This window comes from Pristis pectinata, chromosome 5, assembly GCF_009764475.1.
Source record: "Pristis pectinata isolate sPriPec2 chromosome 5, sPriPec2.1.pri, whole genome shotgun sequence".
Taxonomy (NCBI): domain Eukaryota; kingdom Metazoa; phylum Chordata; class Chondrichthyes; order Rhinopristiformes; family Pristidae; genus Pristis; species Pristis pectinata.
Genome location: NC_067409.1, coordinates 87,450,244 through 87,476,139, shown reverse-complemented (window position 1 = coordinate 87,476,139; position 25,896 = coordinate 87,450,244). Strand labels below are relative to the sequence as shown.

General features: G+C 40.9%; 1 protein-coding gene across 4 annotated transcripts in view; it reads right to left on the bottom strand.

Annotated features, from left to right (window-relative positions):
* The window catches only part of slc12a7b (solute carrier family 12 member 7b), a 190,476-nt gene that overhangs the window by 62,257 nt on the left and 102,323 nt on the right, over window positions 1-25,896 (bottom strand). For all 4 annotated transcript variants that reach the window (XM_052015428.1, XM_052015430.1, XM_052015429.1 and 1 more), the window contains exons 2-3: window positions 8,557-8,651; window positions 7,645-7,776 (exon numbers count right to left, since the gene is read on the bottom strand). In XM_052015428.1, the coding sequence (XP_051871388.1) occupies window positions 7,645-7,776; window positions 8,557-8,651 (227 nt within the window). The remainder of the gene's footprint in view (window positions 1-7,644; window positions 7,777-8,556; window positions 8,652-25,896) is intronic.

Below are 25,896 nucleotides of genomic sequence, written 5' to 3'. Positions count from 1 at the left end.
ATGAACACAAATGCCTTTAACTCTGTCACAGATGTTCTCTGTTCTTTCTCCCCACTTTTTGGGGACCTTTAAAGTGGCTTTACTCTTAACTTTTCCTTGATCTGAAACATTAATTTTCTATTTTCCTATCCATGGATGCTGTCTAACCTACTCAACACTTCCAGTGATTACGGTTTTATTTTCATTGATCCATTATCTCTGCACTTAGACTTATATTGGCTCCTAGTTAAACAATACCTCAATTTTAAAATGTTGTTCTTCATTTTCATACCTCTCCAAGACATGAAATTTTCCTATACAAATACAAGGCTCCTTTATATATTAAAAACAAGGATGCAGAGTAGGTAAACACCTATGTTTTCTAAGATACTGCTTAGGCCTAACTGGAATATCGTGTTCAATTTCCGGCACACATCAGGGGAGATGCTAAGGCTCTGGAGATTACACAGAAGGGGTGTACTAGAATTATAATGGGGTTGAGAGAAGAATAGAGAAAATAAGGATGAGTGACTTCCGGCAAAAGTTATGAAGAAAAATGATAGCATTCAAAGATATGAGTGGGTTTAACACAGTAAATAAGGAAAAATGGTTTTCAGTGGTAGTTGACAGGTAATAATGAAGGTTTGAAGAGATGGGCAAAAGAACTAGAACCAAGACAGAATTTTTAAAAAAAAAAGTTAAATGGCAAATTGTTGTGATCTGCAATGTACTGCCTGAAAGGTTGTGGAAGCAAATTGAATTGTAACTTTCAGAAGAGTTGTAGAAGTATTTAAAGAGAAACATTTCAAGGCAATGGGACAGAAAGCAGGAATTGGCACACAAATACATGGCTTCTTTTATCCTGTGGAAAGTCAAATAATAATAATAATAATAATATGATTGGACAAAGTCGAACGGGATTAATTCTCATATTTCACATAACCTTATGACATAGGAAGTAATTCGGCCCATTAATTATCTGCCAGCTCTCAAAGCAATTCCATTAATCCCATTGGCCCCTTATTTCCTTGCAATCTATTTGCTCACTCATGCCCATTAATTAATTGCACCCGATTCTCCTTCAACCAGCTACATTAGAGGCAATTTACAGTCACCAACTAATCTAATAGCCTTTGGTTTTATGAAAGAGAGCATATAGGTGATCTAGTAGTTGAGGTACTGGAATACCAATCCAGAGATATTTAATTCAAATTCTGCCTTGACAACATGAAATTCAATTTAGAAACTCTGTGGTTAGCTCCAGATAAAGTAATCCTAAAAACTGCTAACTTATTTTAAAAAAAAAACATCAGTTGGGGAATGGAAACTGTTCAGTCTGGTCTGCAAGCAATTCCATTCCCACACAACATTGCTGACCCTTATTTCACTTGAGCAGGCCTTCCAAGGGATTCCCACCGATCAAGAATTATCTATTAAAAATGAATTGTGGGAGTAATGAGAGTTTGACTACCCAAGTTGAAGGAGGTTCCTGTTCTGAAATGTTATGGTAATATGCAGAACTTACAATTACAATACTGATAAAGACCTGCATATCTAAGAGACTGTTAAATATAGAAAATGGGCCATATTCAAAGGACGGCAGTCAAAGCAAAAATCAAATCACTTAATGTTGCTCCTTGAGGAATCATTTGCCACATGGAACTAAATTAGAACAAATAAAAATACAATTGAGAACGATGGCCAGTTTGGAGAACGAATATGTGCCAGGAGTAGTGTGATCAAATCAACAATTTAGCCAGGGCTACTCTTCAAATGAAATCGAGAGTCTCTTGGCCCTTATAGTAAGATCAGCCCTTGAGATTCTTAGAAACTGAATAAATCACAAACCATAAAGAAGTGTTTGTGTATTTTATGGGAAAATGCTTTCCCCTGAAGGGACAACTGTACAACTTAATTAAGATCCTGTTTCAGCACAAGTTGAATGGAGGCTTTTCTCTCCTCTGTCCTTATTTATCTCCTTCTATTTAACATCCTCTCCAGACTGATCAGCTGCGATTAACAAGCCTTCACCACCCTCTCTCACCAGGCACCACCAGCAGCTTTTGTGTCATTCAGTCTTTCTTGACCTCTGCCCTATTGTAGGCATTCCCTTTGTTCTCTCCACCTCTCCCGTTTGCAACTTAAAACATGCTTAATTCTAAATTTTCCTAATTCTGATGCAAGGTCATTGACCTTAAACATTAATTCTGTTTCTCTTACCACAGGTGCTGCCCGATCTGCTAAGTATTTCCAGCATTTCGTTTTTATTTCTGAATGGGATTTTACCTGACCTGATGAATTTGAATCCATCTTTATTTCATCTATCACACAATCTTAATTACTGTTTGATAGTGGGTAACAGGAATCCTGATAGGTGAAGTGATGAACTACACATCTTCAAATGTCCTGCTACTCCCGTGGCTGCTGAATGAGCATCGGAGTGCAAGAAATGGTACTTCAACTCACACTTCCAGCAAAAAGACCCACAGCACCACAAACAATTTGAGCAAATGCCTCTGCAATTTTCAGTATCTTTTCCTTCTTGGGTCATTGCGATACTGCATCTGGAAGGAGAGGTGCACTGGACCTCAGGAAATTTTAACACCATCACCCACAGGACTGCACATTTTAGTCAAATGTTGATTCATCACTTAATTTAATCCAATCCATCACTGATTAAGATGTCAAACAGGAGATGGGCAAGCATAAATTTATATGTGCCAGATGACTGATTATTAAGCCACTTATCGTATGTGGTTAACTTTTTGGCCAGTAGAATAGCAACTCTTCAAGAGCACACTAGCAGAATTGCTTACTCATTTAAGACAGTTTTCACTTTAAAGTAATGTACAGCAATAACAAAAAGTCCAAAAATAATCCTAGTTACAGATCACATAGTGCACAGAAGTTAAGCAAATTTAGAAAGCTAAATGATCTAGACAGAACAACTGTTCCTTCTTGTGGGCAGTGTCAGTCCTTAAATCATCTGTGCCTTTTGCTGGAATGCAGGGAAATTTCAGGATCAGATGCTGTGGCTAGCGCAGAGCCAGTCAATTAAATCTTCTGGTGGATAAATGCCAACCACAAGACTAGATTTTCTGGTTCCATCAACAAATCAATCAGTTGTTGTTCACTGCTTGAACTGTCCCTAACATTGTTGTTTGATAAAACCTAATAAGGTGGGTCCATGCTCATCAGGTGATTTTTATTTTGGTTAGCTGTCCCCAAAAAAATATCCTGTCCACTCCTTAAATCTTAGATATTCAATGAATTCAACTGAGTAATCCCTTAATTATACCATTTTATGTTACTTGTAACAAATGCAAATTACTCTTTAACCATTATTTATTCAAAACTTTTACATGCAAAATGATCTTGAACCAGGTCATCACATCCTCTGTTTCTGTTCACAAGTGGGTTGGTACATCATTTGTCACTACACTAATCACGAGTCACCTCCTCCTCTCATCACTCTCACAATACCTCTTTTTAACCTCTTCCTCCTCCTTCCCCTACACATGCCTTCCCTCTCCACATGACTCCCACAGCTATTTTGACTACTCTTTGTCCCATTCCACCTCCTTTAAGGACTTGATTCCATTTTCCCAGTTCCTGCATCTCCATCGCATTGGTTCCGACAAGACTTTCCATACAGGTGCTTCTGAAATGCCTTCTTTCTTTCTGAACTGCAGACTCCCCTCTACCATTGTTAACAAAGCCCTTGACTGCATTTCATCCATTTCCAGCACGTCTGCTCTCACCCCCCTCTCCTCTGGGACAGAACAAGCATCCAGTTCCCCAGTCCTCCTCTCACCCCTCCAGCCTCTGCATTCAACAGATCATTCTCCACAATTTCCACCACCAGACATATCTTCCCCACTCAGCATTTTGCAGGGACCTTTCCCACTGTGACTCCCTTGTCCACTATTTCATTCCCACCAGCCACCCTCCTTCTGAGGGCACTTCCCCTTGCACCCACAGACAATGCAACACTTGTCCTTTTGCCTCTTCCCTTTCCACCATACAGGGATCCAAACAGTCTTTTCAGGTGAAGCTGTGATGCACTTGCACTTCTTCCAACCTAGTGTACTGCATTCTGTGTTCACAATGTGATCTCCTCTATAATTGGAAAAACCAAACGCAGACTGGGTGATTGCTTTGCGAAACACCTATATTCAGTCCACAGGGGAGACCCCCAGCTTCCTCTTCCCTACCACTTTAATTCTCCATCCCACTCTGACCCGTTGGTCTGTGACCTCCTGCACTGTTACAATGAGGCCCAATACAACAGCACCTCATTTTCCATCATGGCACATCACAGCCTTCTGGACTCAATATTGAATTCTACAACTTCACGCAACTTGGTTTCTCAGTCTGTAATTGTCATACATAGAACACAGAACAGTAAAGAACAGGAACAGGCCCTCCAGCCAACAATGTCTGTGCTAATCACAATGCCAGTCCAAACTAATTCCAACTGCCTGCATGTCCCTGTCTGTGTGTCTGTCTAAATGCCTCTTAAACATTGCTGTTGTACCTGCTACCACCACTTCACCTGGCAGCATGTTCCAGGCACCTACCACTCTGTGTAACAATAAAAACTTGCCCTGCACATTTCCTTTAAACTTTCCCCCTTTCACCTTAAAGCTATGTCCTCTGGTATTCGACATTTCGACCCTGGGAAAGAGACAGTCTATCCTATCTATGCCTCTCTTAATTTTATATACCTCTATCGCACTGCATCTCAGCTTCTGATACTTCAGAGAAAACAATACAAGTTTGTTCAACCTCTCTTTATAGTTAACACTCTCTAATCCAGACAATATCCTGGTGAAGCTCTTCTGCATCCTCTCCAAAGCCTTTACAATCCTTCCTGTGATACAGTGACCAGAACTGCACACCATACTCCAAGCGTGGCCTGACCGAAGTTTTATATAGCTGCAACATAACTACCCAACTTTTATACTCAACACCCTGACCGATGAAGGCAATTATGTCATACACCTTCTTTATCACACTATCTACTTGTGTTGCCACTTTCAGAGCGCTATTGACTTGGACACCAAGATCCCTCTGTACATCAATGCTTTTAAGGTCCTGCCATTTACTGTATACTTTCCTCTTACATAGTGCAACACCTTACACTTGTCTCGATTAAACTCCATTTGCCATTTCTCCACCTATATTTCCAATTGATCTATATCCTTCTGACTCTTTTGACAACCTTCCACACTATCCACCACTCAACCAATTTTTGTGTTGTCTGCAAACTTACTTATCAGTCCACTTACATTTTTGTCCAAACAGACATCCCAGCACTGATCCTTGCAGTACACCATAGGTCACAGACCTCCAGTCAGGATAACATCCCTCCACCACTACCCTGTCTTCTATGGCCAAGCCAATTTTGAATCCAATCTACCATGGAACCCCTGTGCCTTCTGGATCAGTCTACCATGAGGGACCTTGTCAAGAGCTTCAGTGAAGTCCATGTGTACAATATCCACTGCCCTACCCTCATTGTCATCTCCTCAAAAAACTCAAATAAGTTTATTAGACACGACTTCCCCCACTCAAATAGCCATGCTGACTATTCCTAACAAGTCTATGCTTTACCGGATGTGAGTAGATCCTATCCATAAGAATCTTCTCCATCAATTTCCCTACCACTGATGTAAGGCTCATCAATTTCATGGTTTTCCCTTCTTAAACAGAGGAACAACACTAGCTGTTCTCTAGACCTCTGGGACCTTACCCGTGGGTAAAGAGGATACACAGATCTCTGTCAAGGCCCAGCAATCTCCTTTCTTGCTTTCTCAATAACCTGGGATAGATCCCGTTTGGCCCAGGGGACCTGTCCACCTTAATGTTCTTTAAGAGACCCAACAAGTGTCTTTGAGAGACCCAACACCACCTCCTGCTTGATAGTAACATGCCCTAGAGTATCAGCATATCCCTCCCTGATCTTTCTATTCTTTATTCACTTTACCTTGGTGAATACCGATGTGAAATATTCACTTAGTACCTCGCCCACTTTCTCTGGCTTCAGGCATAAATTCCCTCCTTTGTGCTCGAGTGATCCTACCCTCTCCCTATTATCCTTTTGTTTTTAATGCATGTATAAAATGCCTTGAGATTCTCTTTAATCCTACTTGCCAAAGGAATTTCATGGCCCTTTTTAGCCCTCCTGATTCCACGTTTGTCATCTCCTGCTTCCTTTATATTCATCAAAGGCCCTGTCCAATTTCAGTTTCCTCAACCTTACATACGCTTCCTTACTCTTTCTGACTAAAGTTACAACATCTCTTGTTATTCAGGACTCCTGAACCTTGCCATCCTCATCTTTCTTCCTCACTGGAATACATTGTTCTGAATTCTGACCAGCTGGCCTTTAACTGACTTCCACGTCAGGTGCAGATCTACCCAATAACAGCTGATCCCAATCTACTCGCCCCAGCTCCTGTGTAATGTTATTGTAAGTAGCCTTTCCCAAGTTTAGCTTTCCCCTCCCCCACCCCAAGGTCCAGTCTTATCCTTATCCATAGCTAACTGAAAAGTTACGGAGTAATGATCACTGTTCCCAAAATGGTCTCCCCATGTCCAGCTATAATATTAGTTCAGCTTATTTTTTTCCCTTTGAGTGGAGCACATGCTCAGTCTGACCTGCTGGTCAGCATTTTGCAACTCCCACGTTCTTTGGTCCATGTTCATTTGTCTATGTTCTTCATCCTCTGACTGCTCCTATTCCTTCATTCCCCTTCCCCCGACACTCCCTACAGCTTAACAAGCTTCTTTTATCTCCTTTTCAGTTCTAACAAAGCATTTCTGACCTGAAACATTAATTCAGTTTTTCCTCCCACACATGCAGTCTGACCATAAGACATAGGAGCAGAATTAGCCCATTAGGCCCATCGAGTCTGCTCCGCCATTCCATCATGGCTGATTTATTTTTCCCTCTCAACCCCTTTCTCCTGCCTTCTCCCAGTAACCTTTGACACCCTTACTTAGTATTTCCAGCACTTTGTTTATTGTGATGCCTCTTCCATTCACACTGCCTCCCCTCTCTGTGTGCTTCTTCCATTCACTATCACCTCTTTTTTGCCTCCCACTCACTGTGCATTTCTCCCTTTCACCCTGCCTCCTCCTTTCCATCTCCGCCTCTTTCTACTTCCCCCTCTGCAGTGACTTTCTCTCTAACACACCTTCTCTATATGCATCTCTTTCTGCCTCCTCCTCTTTACACCTCCACCTCTCATTCTGGAAAGCCCAGTGTCAGTGCAATTCTAGCCCATATTCTCAATCTAATATTCACTGTATTGACAAAAGATGGAAGATTCTGTTGACAACAATTTCTCTTTCAAATTTTGCTTCAGCGGCTTTAATGCATTCCAAACCTTTGACAGGAAATTGCAACCTTATTAGCCACTCCCATTTTGTTTAAAATCAAATTCAGCTTCCCAACCACTACTTCAATGTTTTAAAATGTAAACATTTTCTTTGTGCCTGATTAAGCACAATGGTAACCTGGATTATTTTCACCTCACTAAATTGGTTCTTCTTTGTGCTTAGATTGAGTCACTTCTGGGCAATGTGCCACACAGCAGTAGTTCTCAAACCAAAGTTATTAGCAGGATGATATCCCTCACAAGCACAATGCACGTTTACCTTAACTTCCTTCTTTTTCTGCTCTTCACTGTTTTCTGCCTCCTCGTGTTCTCTGACTCCCTGAGTGAGATTGGTATAGTTCGCCAGTCTGTTAAGCAGGGAGGAGACCATTGGATTCCTATCCATTTCCTCCTGTTAAGCAAAATCAGGGACATAATTTTATATTTTTCCCTTAACAAACAGTACATTAAGTTTCCTCGCTGAAGACAATACATGCAGCACTATACATCGATGAGGTGACCCTTAACTGCTCCCTGAAATGGCTAAACAAACCATTTTGTGTTTGAAGACCAAAGGCCACCATCTTTACACCTTAAGTACTGGCCTTACAATCTGAGAATGAATAATAAAATGCTTGAAACCAGGTATAAAACTGTACTGTGCATCTCATTGCCCATTATGGAGATGGTAAAGATCAGACACTTTTGAGCCTCCGCAGGAGGTTAAACACCTATCGCAAACTCACCATTTAAACAAAGAACATATCAATGGCTCTCTCAGATCTACATTGGACTTCTAGTTAAGGAACTTTGGGGCTTTTAAAGTTCTTACCCTTATTTTCAAATCCCTTCACGGCCTTGCCACTCCCCATCTCTATCAACTTTACAAAACTTCAAGGTCAGTGTACTCCCATCTGGCCTCTTGCACACCACTGATCTGTTTTGTTCCACAGTTGGTACCTTCTATGGCTGTCTCTGGAATTCCCTTTCTTCACCTTTCTGCTGTTCTTCCCTCCTCTCTGTGCTCTTTAAGCCTACATCTTTTGGTCCTAATTTCTCCTGACATGGATCGTTGTTACAAACTTATCTAATTATACTTATGTAAGGTGTCTTAAAATGTTTTACTGCGTTAACTATGCAAATACAATTCTTGTACAATAGAAGAACCATGCAACCAAAGAAAACAGCTTACCTCAAAAAGTGCCAAGTTTTTCCCTTCATATAGGATTCCTTTGTCAATATCTGTGCTGTTGATAAAAGGGCTGCTTTCTTTAGGAACGCCATCTCCTAGTTTAAACAACATAGATCCATCAGTCCTTGAAGTAACACCATATTAATTACTTAACAGTACATCGAATCAGATGAACAGAACATTGTCACTTTTACTGTGAACCATTACTTTGAAAATAAACTATTTTTTTACTTGGTAAGCTATGTGTGATTGAAAGTAGTTGTCCCATTGTGGGTAAAGAGAGGAGAAGGGGTGGCATGGGGGGGTGGGGGGGAGTGAGTGGGAGGGAGGTGTCAAGTGAGGAGGACAGGTGGAGAGATGGGTGGAAGTTGGGGGGGGGGGTGGAGAAAAAGGGTGTCAAGACATCCTTTAACCTTCTGAAATCTGAAGTTGAGAATGGTCCTGGCCATATTCATCCCTCACACAACCAGTTCACCAAACATTTATCTCATTGCTCCTCATTAGATCTTTTGTGAAATTTGATGTTTCACTTCTCTACTTTAAAAAGTGACTATCATTCAACAATTCCCTGTTGGTTCTGAGCTATTTTGGGATATCCAGAGGTAGATGATAAAGTTGCATGTAAATGAAAGCTCATTCCTGTTTCAGGATCCTATCATGTGCAAAACAGGTGCCACATTTATCAGTACAAGTGACTACATTTCAAAAAGAAAGAATTGTTTCGGAATGCTTGAGGAACTGAAAGGTACTATTAATGCAATTTCTTTCTCTGAACTATGGAATCTGCTTAATCATTTTCTTTAATTGAATGACTAGAGTTAAATATGGTTCTTCTGACTCCCCTCCCAAGTAATTAGTTGGCTCTGTAAACGAGTACATTATAGTAGAACATAGAACAGTCCACACAGGAACAGGCCCTTTGGCCCACCGTTCTGCACCGACAATGATGCCAATCTAAACTAATCCCATCTTCTTGCACATGGTCAGTATCCCTCTATTCCCTGCCTATTCATGTGTCTGTCTAAATACCTCTTAAACAGTGCTATTGTATTAGCTTCTATCACCTTCCCTGGCAGCACTTTCCAAGCACCTACCACTCTGTTTAAAAAAAAACTTGCTTCATAAATCTCCTTTAAAGTTCCCCCCCACCTTAAAGCTGTGCCCTTTAGTATTTGACATTTTCACCCTGGAAAAAAAAAGACTCTTTGACTGTATACTCTGTCTATGTTTCTCATAAATTTATATACATCTATCAGGTCGCCCCTCAGCCTCTGACGCTCCAGAGAAAACAGTCCAAGTTTGCCCAACCTTTCCTTACAGCTAATACATTCTAACCCAGACAACATCTTACAGAACATAGAACAGTACAGCACAGAACAGGCCCTTTGGCCCACAATGTGGTGCCGACATAGCTAATCCTTCCTACCTACGGAATGCCCATATTCCTCTATTTTCCTTTCATTCATGTGCCCATCGAAGCCCCTCTTAAAAGCCCCCAATGAATTTGCCTCCATCACTCTATCAGGCAACACATTACAGGCATCCACCACTCTGAGTATAAAATGTACTCCTCACGTCTGTTCTGAACCTACCCCCTCTCAAGTTAAATGCATGCCCTCTTAAATATTCAAATTGATTCTCTCATTCTGCAACCAATGAACATACTTATTTGTCAATTAAGGAAAATGTGATCCTGAGAAAGAAAAGTCAATCATTTGTTTCTAAAACAAGCAATGGTCACAAAGCAGAAATTAAAATACAATACATATAATTTGAGCTAGCTAAAAATAATTCTCAACAGAAGGTAAGCAGTGAAAATAAGTAAGCTATAAACAAAAATGCATTGTAAAGAATTCAATTTAATGCAACATGTTGGTACATTGTATTTGCACCTTAAAGTCTTGGTTCGAATGCAGACTGAATTGCGAGAATACAAAAGTCCTTGGGTAATTTTGATCCAGCTTCTAATAGCCAGGTCAACTATAAAGCTGTTGCATTAAGTCACTACTATTACTTTCTGAAAGCTGCACTCCAAGGCAAAAATCTTATCTCCATGGGAAGTCACAAATTATAACAGATGGATGCTGCTGTATAAAATCTTTAGACTTTGAACTCTTACTGTTTGAGAAGGCAATGAAAGAACTTACATTTATAATGATAACCAGCTAAGAACTGTTCTGAGCTGGGAAAGGCATAATAAACCAATGATGTGTGTTGGTTTGATATATGAGTCAATTCAAAAATTGACAATTGGTTTATTACTGTCACATATACCGAGATACAGTGAGAAGTTTTGTTTTGCATGCCATCCATACAGATTATTTCAAGACACAAGTACACTGAGGTAGTACAAAGGGAAAAGCAATAACAGAATGCAGAATATAGAATTATGGTTACAGAGAAAGTGCAGTGCAGGTAGACAATAAGGTGCAAGGGCCATGACGAGGTAGATTGTGAGATCAAGAGTTTGTCTTTATTGTACAAGAGGTCCATTCAAAAGTCTCATAACAGTGGGATAGAAGCTGTCCTTGAGCCTGGTGGTGGTGTTTTCAAGCTTTTGTATCTTCTACCCAAATGGAAGGGGGCAGGCGGAGAGGGGGGGGGGGATGTGGGTGGGTGGGGAGTGGGTTGGGGAAGAAGAGAGAATGACTAGGGTGGGAGGAGGCTTTGATTATGTTGGCTGTTCTATTGCTCGTGTGATCCAAGGCATATAGTAGACATCAGCATTGCATGCATCATGTGTAAAAGATCTTTCCACCACTCACCCTGTCAATAGGGAGTGAGCAGAGTAAATTGGATAGATCGCAAATAGAAATAAGAGAACTGGGGTGCGGCTGGGGATGGGGATTGTTGGCAGTAAGGGGGACCTGTACGTATATGTCGTTGCAGATGTGGACTCCATAACTACAGTTCTGGCCAGTCAATTCCATGTAAACCCCCTCTAGAGTAAAACCAAGAAGTTGGTGTATTGGAGCCAAATTCACCCCATGTTTGGAATTTTTCTCCATATTAAAATGTCCTCCTTGAATTCAGTAACTCTTTTTGTCGCTATGACCAACATGGAAGTCTCATCACTTCCAAAGTTCTTACTTTATCCACACACCATCTTAACATAGATGCATAAACACCATTCCCCTATCACTATTATCTTTTTCAATGCTAGCACTTTGAGAGCCCCTATCCCACAAGCTGCATATGGAAAAGACCTTCTCATGAGTTTTGCCCAAATTCCATGAACAAATATTTAAGACAATTGTTTCATGGTTGATACTTGAAAGGTTTAAAAACTAAAACAAGAAGATAATTATGTTGGATCTTTCAAAAGGCCAGCATCAGCAATAGTGACCATGAAACCAGTGGATTGTTGCAAAAACCCATCTGATTTACTGATGGCCTTTTAGAGATAGGAATTTCCTGACTTACCCATGCTGACCTTTGTGCAACTCCAGATCCACCAATGTCATCAAATTGGTTTGCTAAGCTATTTCAGAAGGCTGGGTCATCAGTTCAAGGAATGGTTAGGGACAGGCAATAAATGCCAGTTTTGTCAGCAACACCCAAGCCCATTGAACAAATAGAAATGTTAGGGTGGTAAATATATACATAAAAGCAAAAAAACTGCAGCACAGAAACTCATAATTCAATTTATCCCAGCCAATATTTATGCTTCAAGCGAGTCTCTTCCCACAGTATTCATTTAACCCAGGCAATATATCCTTCAATTCCTTTCTCCCTCATGTATTAACCAGGTTAATTGTCAAATGCATTTTTACCCTTTGATCACTCCACCTACATAAAGTATATGCACACGTATCAGACTTGTGTACACACAAGTGGCTAGCATTCTTTTAAACAATGCTTGTCACCTATCTAAAATAAATGAAAATCGAGAAACAAAACCACAAGACAACCTCTCGCTTTCCCACAAGTAGAAAAAAAATGAAATTCTTCATCTTTAGCTAAGTATGTTTCTTGTGGCAATGCTGGGTTTGAGAAGATATCTAGGCTCTCCCCTGGGGAGGGTAGGGGTGGGGGGAGATAGGTGCGGAGGTGGATTTAAAAGCTCCCAAATAAAAATCTTCTTCATGTCTGGGCCAACATTCATCTCCCAACCAAATAACAAGTCAGATTAAAACAGATGTTCCAACCAAACAGCCACAGAGTTGAAGTGGTCATTTATTTTTATTTATAGTACCTAGCTGGGGGTGTAAATTGTCAGCCACATTTCCCACATTGCAACATTGATTGAACTTGAAAAATATGTAATTGGTTGTGAAGTGACTCAGGACAGCTCAACATGATGACGGGGCTCTATAAAATTCAAGTTCCTTTCTTTCTTTTTAAAATAAATGCAACGAATTTCTTTACAAAATAAGAAGTTATTTTTCCTGTTTATCAAGTACAAAGGCATCCTGGAGCTTAGCCAAGATGTGATGGTTTTGTTGACTCTGTTTTTGGTAGATTTCTAGTTCATTGGTCTGCAGTATCAGCTGGAGGCAAAACATGTTCTCAGTGACCTATAGTAGATTCCAATTCAGCAACACCCTGCATTTAATATCCTTATTTTCCAAATGCTTCAATGACCTTGGTCCTCCATCCCAGACTTTCTCCAGTCCTTACAATCCTCTGACCTTGGCACTCTAATTTTAACCTATTCCACAATTCCATTTACCACTGCACTATTAGGAGCTGGGATTTATAGCAGTCAAAAAAGGATCAGTTTAGGTTAGACCACTTCCCAGCTCTGTCTGTAGCCTTGTGCATTACAGCTCCTCCATTACTCATCCCAATATCTTTTAAAATGTGATGAGGGTTTTTTTTTACCTTCATAGCCCTTTCACGAAAAGTTCCAGATACTCACTACCCTTTAGCTGAATATTGGCTTTTCTCATCTCTCCTCTAATCTTTCTATCAATTAACTTAATTTTATGACCCCTAATACTGACTTCTCAACCAAGGGAAGTAATCCCACTGAGACTTTTATATTATACACCTCAATTAAATCTTCTTTTAGCATCTTTTGTTCCCAAGTACACAACCCCGGATTTGCTGGTCTATCTATAACAATTCCCAGCTCTGTCATCATCCTCAAATCTCCTTTGCACCTCTCTAAAAGATGGTGATGTTGGGAGCCAAAGGGTATCAGAGTGGTGTGGTGCATATTCTGAGGCAAATAAACACACACACACACACACACACACACACACACACACACACACACACAAATAGAAAAAAAGTATCAGCTAAAATGAGTTAATTGAATATCAGGTTTTTCCATATTAGAATGCCATTGTTACACAAGGTCCAAGAGCAGGAAGATATTCAGCCTCTCAACCCTGCACTGCCTTTATTTGTTCATGATTAATAACACCTCAACTCCGCTTAGCTCCCTTCCTTCTACTATCTCAATGCCCTTGCATAACATATTTCAGCCTTGAAAGCCCCAATTAGCCAACTGTAGTCATGAACTTTTATAAACAGTGCTTCCTGATTTTGTTCCCAAATAGCCTTACTCTAATTTTATTTTACTCTCTTCACAATTCCTTTACCAGAGGAAATGAGCAATTTTCTTTCAACTGTCTACAGCTCCCTTAATTCCCAACATTCGAAATTCAAGCAAACACCAACCAAGTCCCAGCTGAATTAAGCTGAACCCGAGCAGCTCTTCCTGCAAGGCGAAGATATCCTTCCTAAAGATTGGTATCCAAACTAAACACATTGCTCCAAATTGGATCTGAACAAACGTTTCCTCTGAAATAGATGTCATGTCCAGAGCTAAGGAAAATACAAAGTGGGGTGAGGAGGTGGGTGGGTCGAGTGAAAAATCAAAAAGGGAAGAAAAAGTCAAAGGACTAACAATAGGAATGAGAAAAGAGATATGAGTGCAAGTCAAAAAGGGAAGAGAAACAAAAGATTAATCCAAAAGAGTTGTAAATAGCTTTCTTGATTTAGCAAATACAAAGGGGATGATGAAAAAAACCTGACACAACCAAGATGACTCAAACAGCATGAGAATGGACCAAAAAAATAAATCAGTAGTTTGCATAGGGACAGACTACTCTGCTCTCCATATAGCAATAGAGTATCTACATCACACTCATTTTCTCAGATAATAGCTGTGGCAATGAGTGAATGACTTACAAGGCTTTTATCCCCCTGGAGCATAGAAGGGTGAGGGGTGACCTTATAGAGGTATATAAAATCATGAGAGGTGCAGATAAGGTGAATGGTCACAGTCTTTTTCTCAGGGTAGGGGAGTCCAAAACTAGAGGGCATAGATTTAAGTTGAGAGGAGGAAGATTTTAAAGAGACTCGAGGAGCAACTTTTCCACACACAGGGTGGTGGGTATATGGAACAAGCTCCCAGAGGAAGCTGTAGAGGCAGGTACAGTTACAATGTTTAAAAGACATTTGGACAGGTACATGGATAGGAAAGGTTTAGAGGGATATGGGCCAAACACAGGCAAATGGGACTAGCTTGGATAGATACCTTGGTTGGCATGGATGAGTTGGGCTGAAGGGCTGGTTTCTGTGCTGTATAACTCTATGACATTGACACTAAAGGAGCTCTCTCTCTCTCTCATACTCTAATCTATTAGCCACTCTCAAACACATTTTGTATCAGAGCACTAGCTTCAGTGATTTCTTTACATTGGCTATTTCTCAAGGTGTGCAAGAATATGATGCCTCTAGAAACTACATTCCTATCCTAGGAAAGCTCCAAATCCCACCAGGTATCCCAGCAATGAGTTTGTTGAGGTCAACAAAATTCCTAGGTACAAAATATGGGCAAGCACTCTACTTCTGCGAAACTTCATCAACCAAACACACTGCCAAATAACTACTAAACTTTCAAATTCTAGATTTTGCAGAACTTCAAGTACAACAATCGTTTCTCAGGCTCCAGCTTTCTGCATCAAAATTGAATTAAGAATACAGCATCCATTCATGCAACACACTAGATCTTTGTCACCGTTAATGTATTACACAAGTGTCCTCCTGTTTTACTTCATCTAAGCCCACTAGCAAAACTTCTCACAGATGCTGCTCAACCGCTGAGTTCCTCCAGCAGACTGTTTGTTGCTCTAAATTACAGCATCTGCAGTCTCGTGTTTCCGTGTTATGATACATGCCACATGGACAAATTTTCCCCAGTCATTCCCAAATCCACCATATTCAATTGAATTCAAATCAGAATTTTAACTGAGCTACAGCAACCTATATAGCCTCGTGAGCCTGCTCTGATTGTCAATGAGATCATGACTGATTTAGTATCTTAAGTCAACTTTCCTTCCTGTTTGAACAGCAACAAACATTCTGCTGGAAGAACTACGAACACAAAATGCTGGAGGAACTCAGCAGGTCAGGCAGCATCTGAGAGAAATGAACAGTCAATGTTTTGGGCCAAGACACTTCATCAGAATTATTGTCAGGTCCTGATGCAGGGTTTTGACCAGAAACGTCGACAATTCCTTTCCTCCCACAGATGCTGCTCGACCCGCCGAGTTCTTCCAGCAGATTGTTTGTTGCTCCAGATTCCAGCATCTGCAGTCTCGTGTCTTCGTTCCTGTTTCTATATCTTATGCTGTTCAAGTACTGGCCATTTATGTGCCTCTATTCTTACTCAAAAATCTGTCAAGGTCAGCCTGAAATATGCTTGACAACTGAACACCCAGAACCCTCAAGGTTCAGAGAATTTCCAAGGTTTATAACTCTTTGATTAAAGAAGTGTCTCCTCTCAATACTATTTGGCCAACGCCTTAACAGCACAAGAGACAGAAATATGGGTCCTGCCATTCAATACGATCATGGATCATCTTTTACCTCAGCACTTCCTGGAACACTTAACCCTATATCCTTTAATTCCTTTAACATCCAAAAATCTATCAAGCTCAGTCCTAAATGCACTCAGTGACCAAGCCTCCACAGTCCACATGCAGAGAATTCTAAAGTTTCACTATTATATGGGTTAAGAAATTTCTTCTCAATTCATCCCCCTTAAATGACTGTAATCCATGTTTCAAGACACTCCAGCCAGAGAAAACACCAACTCTGCATCTACTCTATCAAACTCTGGAAGACTCTGAACAGGTCACTGCTTAGATTCCCCTTTTAAAGAAGGCAGACCTGGTAGGTTCAATTTTTCCCGAATGATCATAAATTTTTTTGTATCACCTTTGCTCCTAAATCACATTTTGTTTCTGCCAATTCAAGTCAAACTATTAAGCTGTTGCAAAGGACTCAGTGTCCTTTGCAACAACTGAATAGTTAGAAAGTCAAAGTTCATCAGCTTTGCATGATATGGTGGCTGACTGGTATTAGCAACAAACAACATTGGATTAGGATGGGAGGAAGGCTGCAGCAATAGCTGAGGTAGAGATAAAAAAGGACAATTGGAAACACAAGGATATGAAGGTGGACGTAGTCTCTATTTTGAATGTAATCAGAAATCTGGATGAAAATTAGGATTGGAAATGAACTGGCATTCTGAAGTAATGTTACTATTCAAGTTTCCAGCCAAATCATTACCACAAATAACAAAGGTAAAATCTAAACCAGTGCAAAAGAAAACAATTGTTTAATTACAAAAGAAATGAATACATTTAATGAAAAATAGACTTGCATTTATTTACACCTCAGAATGCCACAAAGGAATTCACAGCCAGTCAAAAAGTAGTTTTGAACTGTGGTCACTCTTGCAATGCAGGAAATGCAGTAGGTATTTTGATCACAGTAAGATCCCACAATGTGATAACAAATGGATAATCTATTTATAGGTGTTGGAGGGATAAGTGTTAGCAAGGACACAAAGGTTGAATCTGCTGCTCTTCAAAATAATTGTGCACATCCTCTTAAAGAGATGATCTCTGCTTAAAGACTCATCTACTCCCTCTACATTAATAACTGTGTGGCGAGGCGCAGCTCAAACGCCATCTATAAATTTGCCAATGTCAACACTGTTGTGGCAGAATCTCAGATGGCAATAAGGAGGCATACAGGTGTGACATAGATTGGCTGGTTGAGTGGTGTCGCAACAACAACCTTCCACTCAATGTCAGCAAGACCAAGGAATTGATTGTGAACTTCAGGAAGGGGAAGTCAGGAGAACACACACCAGTCCTCATGTAGGGGTCAGCAGTGGAAAGGGTGAGCGGCTTCAAGTTCCTTGACGTCAACATCTCACCTGATCCATACTGGGCCCAACAGATTGATGCAATCACGAAGAAGGCACGCCAGCGGCTCTACTTCATTAGGAGTTTGAGAAGGCTCCAATGTGCAGGATCGAAAGAGACTACAGAGGGCTGTAGACTCAGCTAGCTCCATCATGGGCCCAACCCTCCCCCAATCAAGGACATCTTCAAGAGGCGGCGACATCCATCATTAAGCACCCTCACATTCTGAACATGCCTTCGTCTCATTACTACCACCAGAGAGGTGGTACAGGAGCCTGAAGACCCACACTCAATGTTTCAGGAACAGCTTCTTCCCCTCTGCCATCAGATTTCTGAACAGTCCATGAACACTGCCTCGTCATTCCTCTTTTGTACCATTTTATTTATTTTGGTAACTTACAATAATTTTTATGTCTTGCACTTTACTGCTGCCACAAAACAACAAATTTCATGACATATGTCGGTGATAATAAACCCGATTCTGAAAAAAGAAAGCACTGCCCAAAGAACAGCACTCCCTCGAGAGTGCACTGATGTGTCAGTCTAATCCTGTATTCAAAAAAGGTAGCCTTGTGCTGTTGGATTAATTAAAATGGGCTAATCATCAAAAATAAGGGTTAAATTGGAGTTAGTCCACCACCTGTGAGAAAGTGAAGTTTAACGTAGCCTAGTATATAATTAAAGCAATGTTCAGTGATTCTTAGTACACATTATGGAAAACTTTTCTGAGTAATATTTAAGAATTTAAAACATTTGCTACTGGTATTCATTCTACTAATGAAAAACAATTCATTTGAAGAGCTGCCTTGAACAGTTTTACACAGTCAGAACTGGCAGAAATTTGAGGCCAATACCCTTTTATTCACCAAGTATCAAAGAGCAAAAGGTTGCTTTTTAAAATAAATGGAAACACTTTTACATTAAAACTGACATTTCATTTACATATTTAGCTTATTATACCAAAGGGAATAATGCTGCCAAAGTCTGATAAATAACATGAACCCCAATTCCTTTTAAACTTGAGAGTAAATGATTCATGACAAATTGGAGTGGAGGAGCAAGATTTCAGGGGCAGATAAGCAAGGAGCAATGGAATGCTTTTGAGACCTTCATTTATGCTGAAGGTACAAACTAACACCAAATTTTGGAAGTCCTATCTATCACACATTATCTGGTTTATTCTGGCTGACAGTTGATATCAGACCTGCAAAATAGTGGAGACTCCTCCCTTAGGATGTAGTCAATGGAGTTTCACAAGTTTGCATGCAGTCCCGGGAACTTCCAGGCACTTTACAGTTTGGTCAGATGAAAATATTGACCTTTAAGCTGTTGAAAGTCACAGGTTTTGGACATTCAATTGATAGAGCTTTGGCCAGTTTTCTATGGCACGCTCTATTAGGTGGGGCACTATCACTACAGTGTGCCAGTAGTGGAAGGACTGGGTTTCTGAACCAGCAGTTAGGGTGGAGATAAAGCAAAAGGTTGCTCTCCTCTCTGAAGTAGAAATTCTTGTTCAAATTTAAGCATGTTGTGGGTGGTGCAGTTAGTAGGGCTGCTGCCTCACAGTGCCAGAGACCCATGTTCAATCCTGACCTTGGGTGTGGTCTGTATGGAGTTTGCACATTCTCCCTGTGACTATCTGGGTTTCCCTTTGTGGGTTCATGGGTCAATTGTCCATGGTAAATTGCCCTTAGAGTGGCAGAATATGCGGGAAGACTATGAGAATTTGGGGAGAGTAAAAAATAATATCGGTATTGGTTTATTATTGTCACTTGTACCGAGGTACAGTGAAAAGCTTGTCTTACAAACCGATCGTACAGGTCAACTCATTACATAGTGCAGTTACATTGAGTTAGTACAGAGTGCATTGAGGTAGTACAGGTAAAAACAGTAACAGTACAAAGTATCACAGCTACAGAGAAAGTGCAGTGCAATAAGCTGCAAGGTCGCTGCAAGGTAGATCGTGAGGTCATAGTCCATCTCATTGTACAAAGGAACTGTTCAATAGTCTTATCACAGTGGGGTAGAAGCTGTCCTGAAGTCTGGTTATACGTGCCCTCAGGTACCTGTATCTTCTACCCGATGGAAGAGGAGAGAAGAGAGAATGACCCGGGTGGGTGGGGTCTTTGATTATGCTGGCTGCTTCACCAAGACAACGAGAGGTAAAGACAGAGTCCAAGGAGGGGAGGATAGTGTCCGTGATGTGCTGGGCTGTGTCCACAACTCTCTGCGGTTTCTAGCGGTCCTGGGCAGAGCAGTTGCCATACCAAGCCGTGATACATCCATATTAATGTAGGATTAGTGTTTAATTGGTGGTTGGTATATTTAAAATTGATAAATTGGTTTAATATTGTCACATATACTGAGGTACACTGAAAAACTTGTCTTGCATACTGTCCACACAGATCAATTCATTACAACAGTGCATTGAGGTAATACAAGGCAAAACAATAACAGAGTACAGAATAAAATATTACAGTACAGATAAGGTGCAGAGCAGGTAGACAGTAAGATGCAAGGTCACAATGAGGTAGATTGAGGTCAAGAGTCCATCTTATCGTACTAGGGAACCATTCAATAGTCTTATAACAGCAAGACAGAAGCTGTCCTTGAGCCTGGTGGTATGTGCTTTTAGGCTTTTGTATCTTCTGCCTGATAGAAAGATGGAGAGAAGAGAGATGGGTGGGATCTTTCAGTATGCTGTCTGTTTTACAGAGGCAGCAAGAAGGATAGACATAGTCCATGGGGGGGGGGGGGTGTGGGGGTGTGAGAGTCTGGTTTCTGTGATGTGCTGAGCTGTGTCCACAACTCTCTGCAGTTTCTTGTGGTCATAGGCAGAACAGTTGCCATACCAAGCCATGATGCATCTGGATAGGATGCTTTCTATGGTGCATCGGTAAAAATTGGTGAGGGTCAAAAGAGAACACGCCAAATTTCTTTAGCCGCCTGAGGAAGTAGAGGTGTTGGTGAGCTTTCTTGGCCATGGTGTCAACATGGTTGGACCAGGACAGGCTATTGGTGATGTTCACTCCTAGGAACTTGAAGCTCTCAACCCTCTCGACCTCAGGAGCATGTGCACCGCCCCCCCCCCCTTCCTAAAGTCAATGACCAGCTCTTGTTTTGCTGACATTGAGGGAAAGGTTGTTGTCATGACACCATGTCAGTTGGCATTCCTTCCTGTGAATCATCATTAGTTGAGATACTGCCCACTACGGTGGTATCAGCTGCAAACTTGTAGATAGAGTGGGACGAGTGTATAGGGGGCAGAATAGGGGACTGAGGATGCAACCCTGTGGGGCACCATTGTTGAGAATAATCATGCCAGAGGTATTGCTACCTATCCTCACTGATTGTGGTCTATTGGTTAGGAAGTCAGTGAATGTGGACTTGATGGGCTGAAAGGTCTGTTTCCGTCTTGTACATCAAAGGGGATTATATATTAAAGAGATAAATGAGAAAACATTTTCAGGTGTTGACCTTAAATAGAAGACAAAAATACATTATAGTACTTTCAGGAGAAGGAACGTGGGAGTTCTCCCAGTATCTTGGCTAAATGAAACTATTCCTCAATCGGTACTACAAATAGATCTCATTGATATATGCAAATTAGCTACCTTTCTCATTTATATAACATTAACTCTATTTAAAAAAGAGAGGAGCAATTAATTAGTGGCAGAGAACTTTGTGATGATGTCAGAATGTGAAAGGAACTTCAAGAGGAAGCTCATGTGCTCCTAAAATATAAAGAAACAATTTCAACAGCCATATTTAAAGGATTTCTCTCCTTTCTCACAGAGAAAATGATCATTTTAAGTTCACTTTACCAATATGTCATGTTTTTTTAATCTGCAGCTACATTTTATTGAAGTATTCAAAAAACCTGGAGTAATTTTAACTTAAATTACATTCTCATCCATGAAGGGGACAAAGGCCAACCCCTGAAGGGAAGTGATTCAATCAAATGTCCAGATATTGGTATTCAATTGATCTCTCCTTGAGAATTTTTGGAAGTGTAAAGTAGGCCAAATACTAGTAAAAGGGAAGCAAAACAAAAAAAAAGTGCCTATAGCAGTAGACCACCATAACAAACTCTGGACCCAACACATAGGTCGAACCAGTTATCTTATGTACTCAGTTGGATACTTTACCTCATTAAACGATTGGTGGGGTCTAGAGCATGGTTGCAGTAGTCTAAAAATACTTGTTTCCTCTTATCTGTTTACAGGATGCAGATATCATTGGCATTTGTTGTCTATCCCCAATAGCCCTTGCACTGAGGAGATAGTTAAGAGTCAACCACATAGGTGGGTCTGAGTTACATGTAGGCCAGACCTGGTAAGGATAGCAGATTTCCTTCCTGAAGGACATTAGTGAACAAGGTATTTTCTTTTACAGCAATCCAGTAGTTTCATAGTTACCATTACTCAGATTCAAATTAGTTTATTGCCATATACACCAGGGTGCAATCAAATTCCTTGCTCGCATGAAGCTCACAGAGTAAACAGTATACATTGTAATCATAAATACAATAAATACAATGATGAGTCCAAAACAGCAGAATGGTGCAAAGATTGTCGTGCAAAAAACAACACTAAAGTGACAACAATGGAATAACCGAAAGAGGTCGAATTAAGAGTAGCCTTTTTAATAAAGTAACTTGAATTTAAATTTCCCCACTGACCTGGTAGGATTTGGATCCATGCATCTCGATTGATAGTCCAGACACATACCTGCTAGTCAGGTAACTTAACCACTTTGCTGCCATAAAATTCCCTATAGTGTTGCACTTAAACTTCCAAATTGAAAGGAATTTTGATAGTTAAATAGGGAAATACTGAACACAAACACAACATGTTGGCAAGGCCACCCTTGTGTTGTATCGTGTATAGCATTAGTCACCATGCTATAGGAAAGATGGTATTAAACTGGAAAGAGTGCAGAAAAGATTTACAAGGATGTTGCCAGGACTCAAGGGACTGAGTTATAGGGAGAGGGTGGACAGAATAGGACTTCTTTTTCCTTGGGGTATAAGAGAGTGAAAGGTGATCTTGTAGAGGTGTATAAAATCATAAAAAGGGGCATAGATAGGGTGAATGCACTCAGTCTTTTTCCCAGGGTTGGGAAATCAAGAACTCGAGGGCATACATTTAAGGTGAGAGAGATAAGATTTAATAGGAACTTGAGGGGAAACTTTTTTTTAATCTTACAGAGAGGGTGGTATGTATATGGAATGAGCTGCCAGAGGAAGTGGCTGATTTTAAAAGACAGTTGGACAGGTAAATAGATAGGAAAGGTTTAGAAGGATGGGCCAAACGCAGACAAATACAACTAGCTTGGATGGACATCTTGGTCAGCATGGACCAGTTGGGCCAAAGGGGCCGTTTCTGTGCTGTATGACTCAATGGCAATGAAAGGTTGCATCAATAAGATGTATCTGGGATTCTATGAGAAGATTTGTGCTGATTAAGCACAAGAGTGCATGTGGTAGCATGGATAAGGTTAAAGTTCAGCAGAAGAAAATACAGGGCACCCCAAAGCAAGTTGAGACATACTCAGCATGCAACAGCTAAATATGGTGGAATTGAGAAGTGTGATCGGGAAGACAATGATTGGAGGTTGACCATATTTGCTACTGAATTTAACATTTAATTGTGAATGGCATTCCCAAAACAATAGGCAACACTAAAGCCTCGCATCTTCCACAATTTACCAATCCTTGCTCTCCACATTCCTCACTTGGTTCAATGTTTCAAAGGTATACAGCCAGGCGCTTTCTATTTAGTGCCAGCCATGGCTCAGTCAGAAGCACTCTCACTTTGTAGGATCAACGTTTTAGTTCAAGTCTTCCCTTCTCAGATACGATCAGGAAGCCAACCTTTCAAAGTCACAGCACACCCTAACTGGGAGATGAAATCACCATTCCCTTTTCAGCACTAGGCCAAATTTCTGCAACTCCCTATCTACCAACATGGAGAGCGCTTTTAACAAAAAAAAATCAAGTAAATCTTTTACAAAAGGACTATAATGGTTCAAAACAAAACTCACCACCTGTAGTATGAAAGGCCAGGGGTCAGGTGACAGTGACAACACTACTGACCCCCATGGTCGGATGATAGCATTGCCTATTAGGTCGGAAGCTACACCACTGTCAATCAAGGTTTGGCTCCACCCCATTAGATAAACACCTTTGTCTTGCTGGACCACTCGGATTGGTCTGTGCGAGCACCTTTGTTCCTGGGCACATCTACTATTGGCCCGTTTAAAACACCTTTGTCCTTGCTGGGCCACCCAGCCCCCCAGCAGCATGAAAGTGCTGCATGTTTGGTTTTCTACCTCTTTCTGTCTCCGAGGATGTTGAGGTGAGCTGTGCACTACTTCAGGGCAGTTAGTTAAGGACTCCTGAGACCAAAGAGCCAATGTTTGTCCAGAATCAGGGTGTCCAAACATTGTACTGTTTATTCCTTGATCATTTGTACCCAGTTATTGTGAGTGTGTGTGCGCGCACACCTCACTCTCTGCCGTGATTTCCCTCCACATTCGTGATCTCCTGCTTGAGAGTGTGTGAGTGTGCATCTGTTCCCATTCATTCTGTCCCTGCGTTTGTCATTGTTAATAAACCATTTTTAAATTACAAAGACTGTGTGTCCAGAACTTTATCTTTAAGATACCAAAAGAACCTTTCTCACAACACCACCACCATATCAAAGGTAATAATGATAAGCAATATATCACAGGTGGTGATGAGTCAGCTTACCAGAGCAAGATAGGACACCTGGTTGAGTGGTACAAGAACAACAAAACAACAACCTCTCACTCAACATCAGTAAAACTAAAGAGCTAGTTGCTGACTTCAGGAAGGCGAAGAAGGGCAAACATTTGCCAGTCTACATTGGGGATTGGCAGTGGAGAGAGTCAGCACCTTCAAATTCCTGGGCGTTAACATATTGGATGACCTTTACTTTCTTAGGAGATCAAGGCGTTTTGGCTTGCCACCAAACACAAACAAACTTCTATAGATGTACTGTTGAAAGTGTCCTGACTGGTTACATCATGGTCTGGTACAGCAATTCAAATGCGCAGGAACAGAAGCAGCTGTAGAGAGTAGTAGTTTTTACAACCACCATCAGGCAGGAGGTACAGAAGCCTGAAGTCCCACACCACCAGGTTCAAGAACAGCAACCTCCTTTCAACTATTTGGTTCTTGAACCAACTGGCAAAACCCTAATCACGACAGTTTAGCAACACATTGCCCACTTTGATCGCTTTGCACTAAAATGGTTTTTCTTAGTTCTAATTGTGTTCTTTCTTGTAAAAATTGTGTATAATTTACAATTTTTTTTGTGATGGCTGCTTATCTGATGCCATGTGCCTATGATGCCGCTCTAAGTAAGTTTTTCATTGCACATGTGCATACATGTACTTGTGTATATGACAATAAACTCGACTTTGTATATGACAGCGTTGCCTGTCACACCAACATCCTGTGAACAAATCATTTCTATTAAAAAGACAACTGAGTTGGGAACAAGCAGAATACACAAGGGGCCAACGTTGCATGATAAAACAAAACAACACAGATCTTACAAAAGCATCTTACCCTTTGGGACTTTGTCCATCCCGCTGGTCGCAGATGGCATGCAGCCTGGGGAGGTCTCAGTTTGAAAAGAAAACTGATGCCCTCACGAAAACAAAATAAAATCACTTTTTCAACAGCATGGAATCCATTCACAAGGTCAAGTTTAAAATAAACTTCATAGAGAAGGATGGAAAAGGAGGAAAATCAAGAATAGGTCTCAGGAGACCACAGTCAGTGTGGATCAGTAGTAACATCTCCTCTTTGCTGACAATCAACACAGGTGCACCTCAAGGATGTGTGCTCAGTCCTCTGCTCTACTCTTATGACTGTGTGGAAAGGCACAGCTCAAATGCCATCTATAAATTAGCCGATGACACCACTGTCGGTGGCAGAATCTCAGATGGCAAGGAGGTGTAGAGCAGTGAGATAGATTGGCTGGTTGAGTGGTGTCGCAATAACCTCACACTCAACGTCAGTAAGACCAAGGAATTGATTGTGGATTTCAGGAAGGGGAAGTCAGGAGAACACACCAGTCCTCATTGAGGGGTCAGCAGTGGAAAGGGTGAGCAGCTTCAAGTTCCTGAGTGTCAA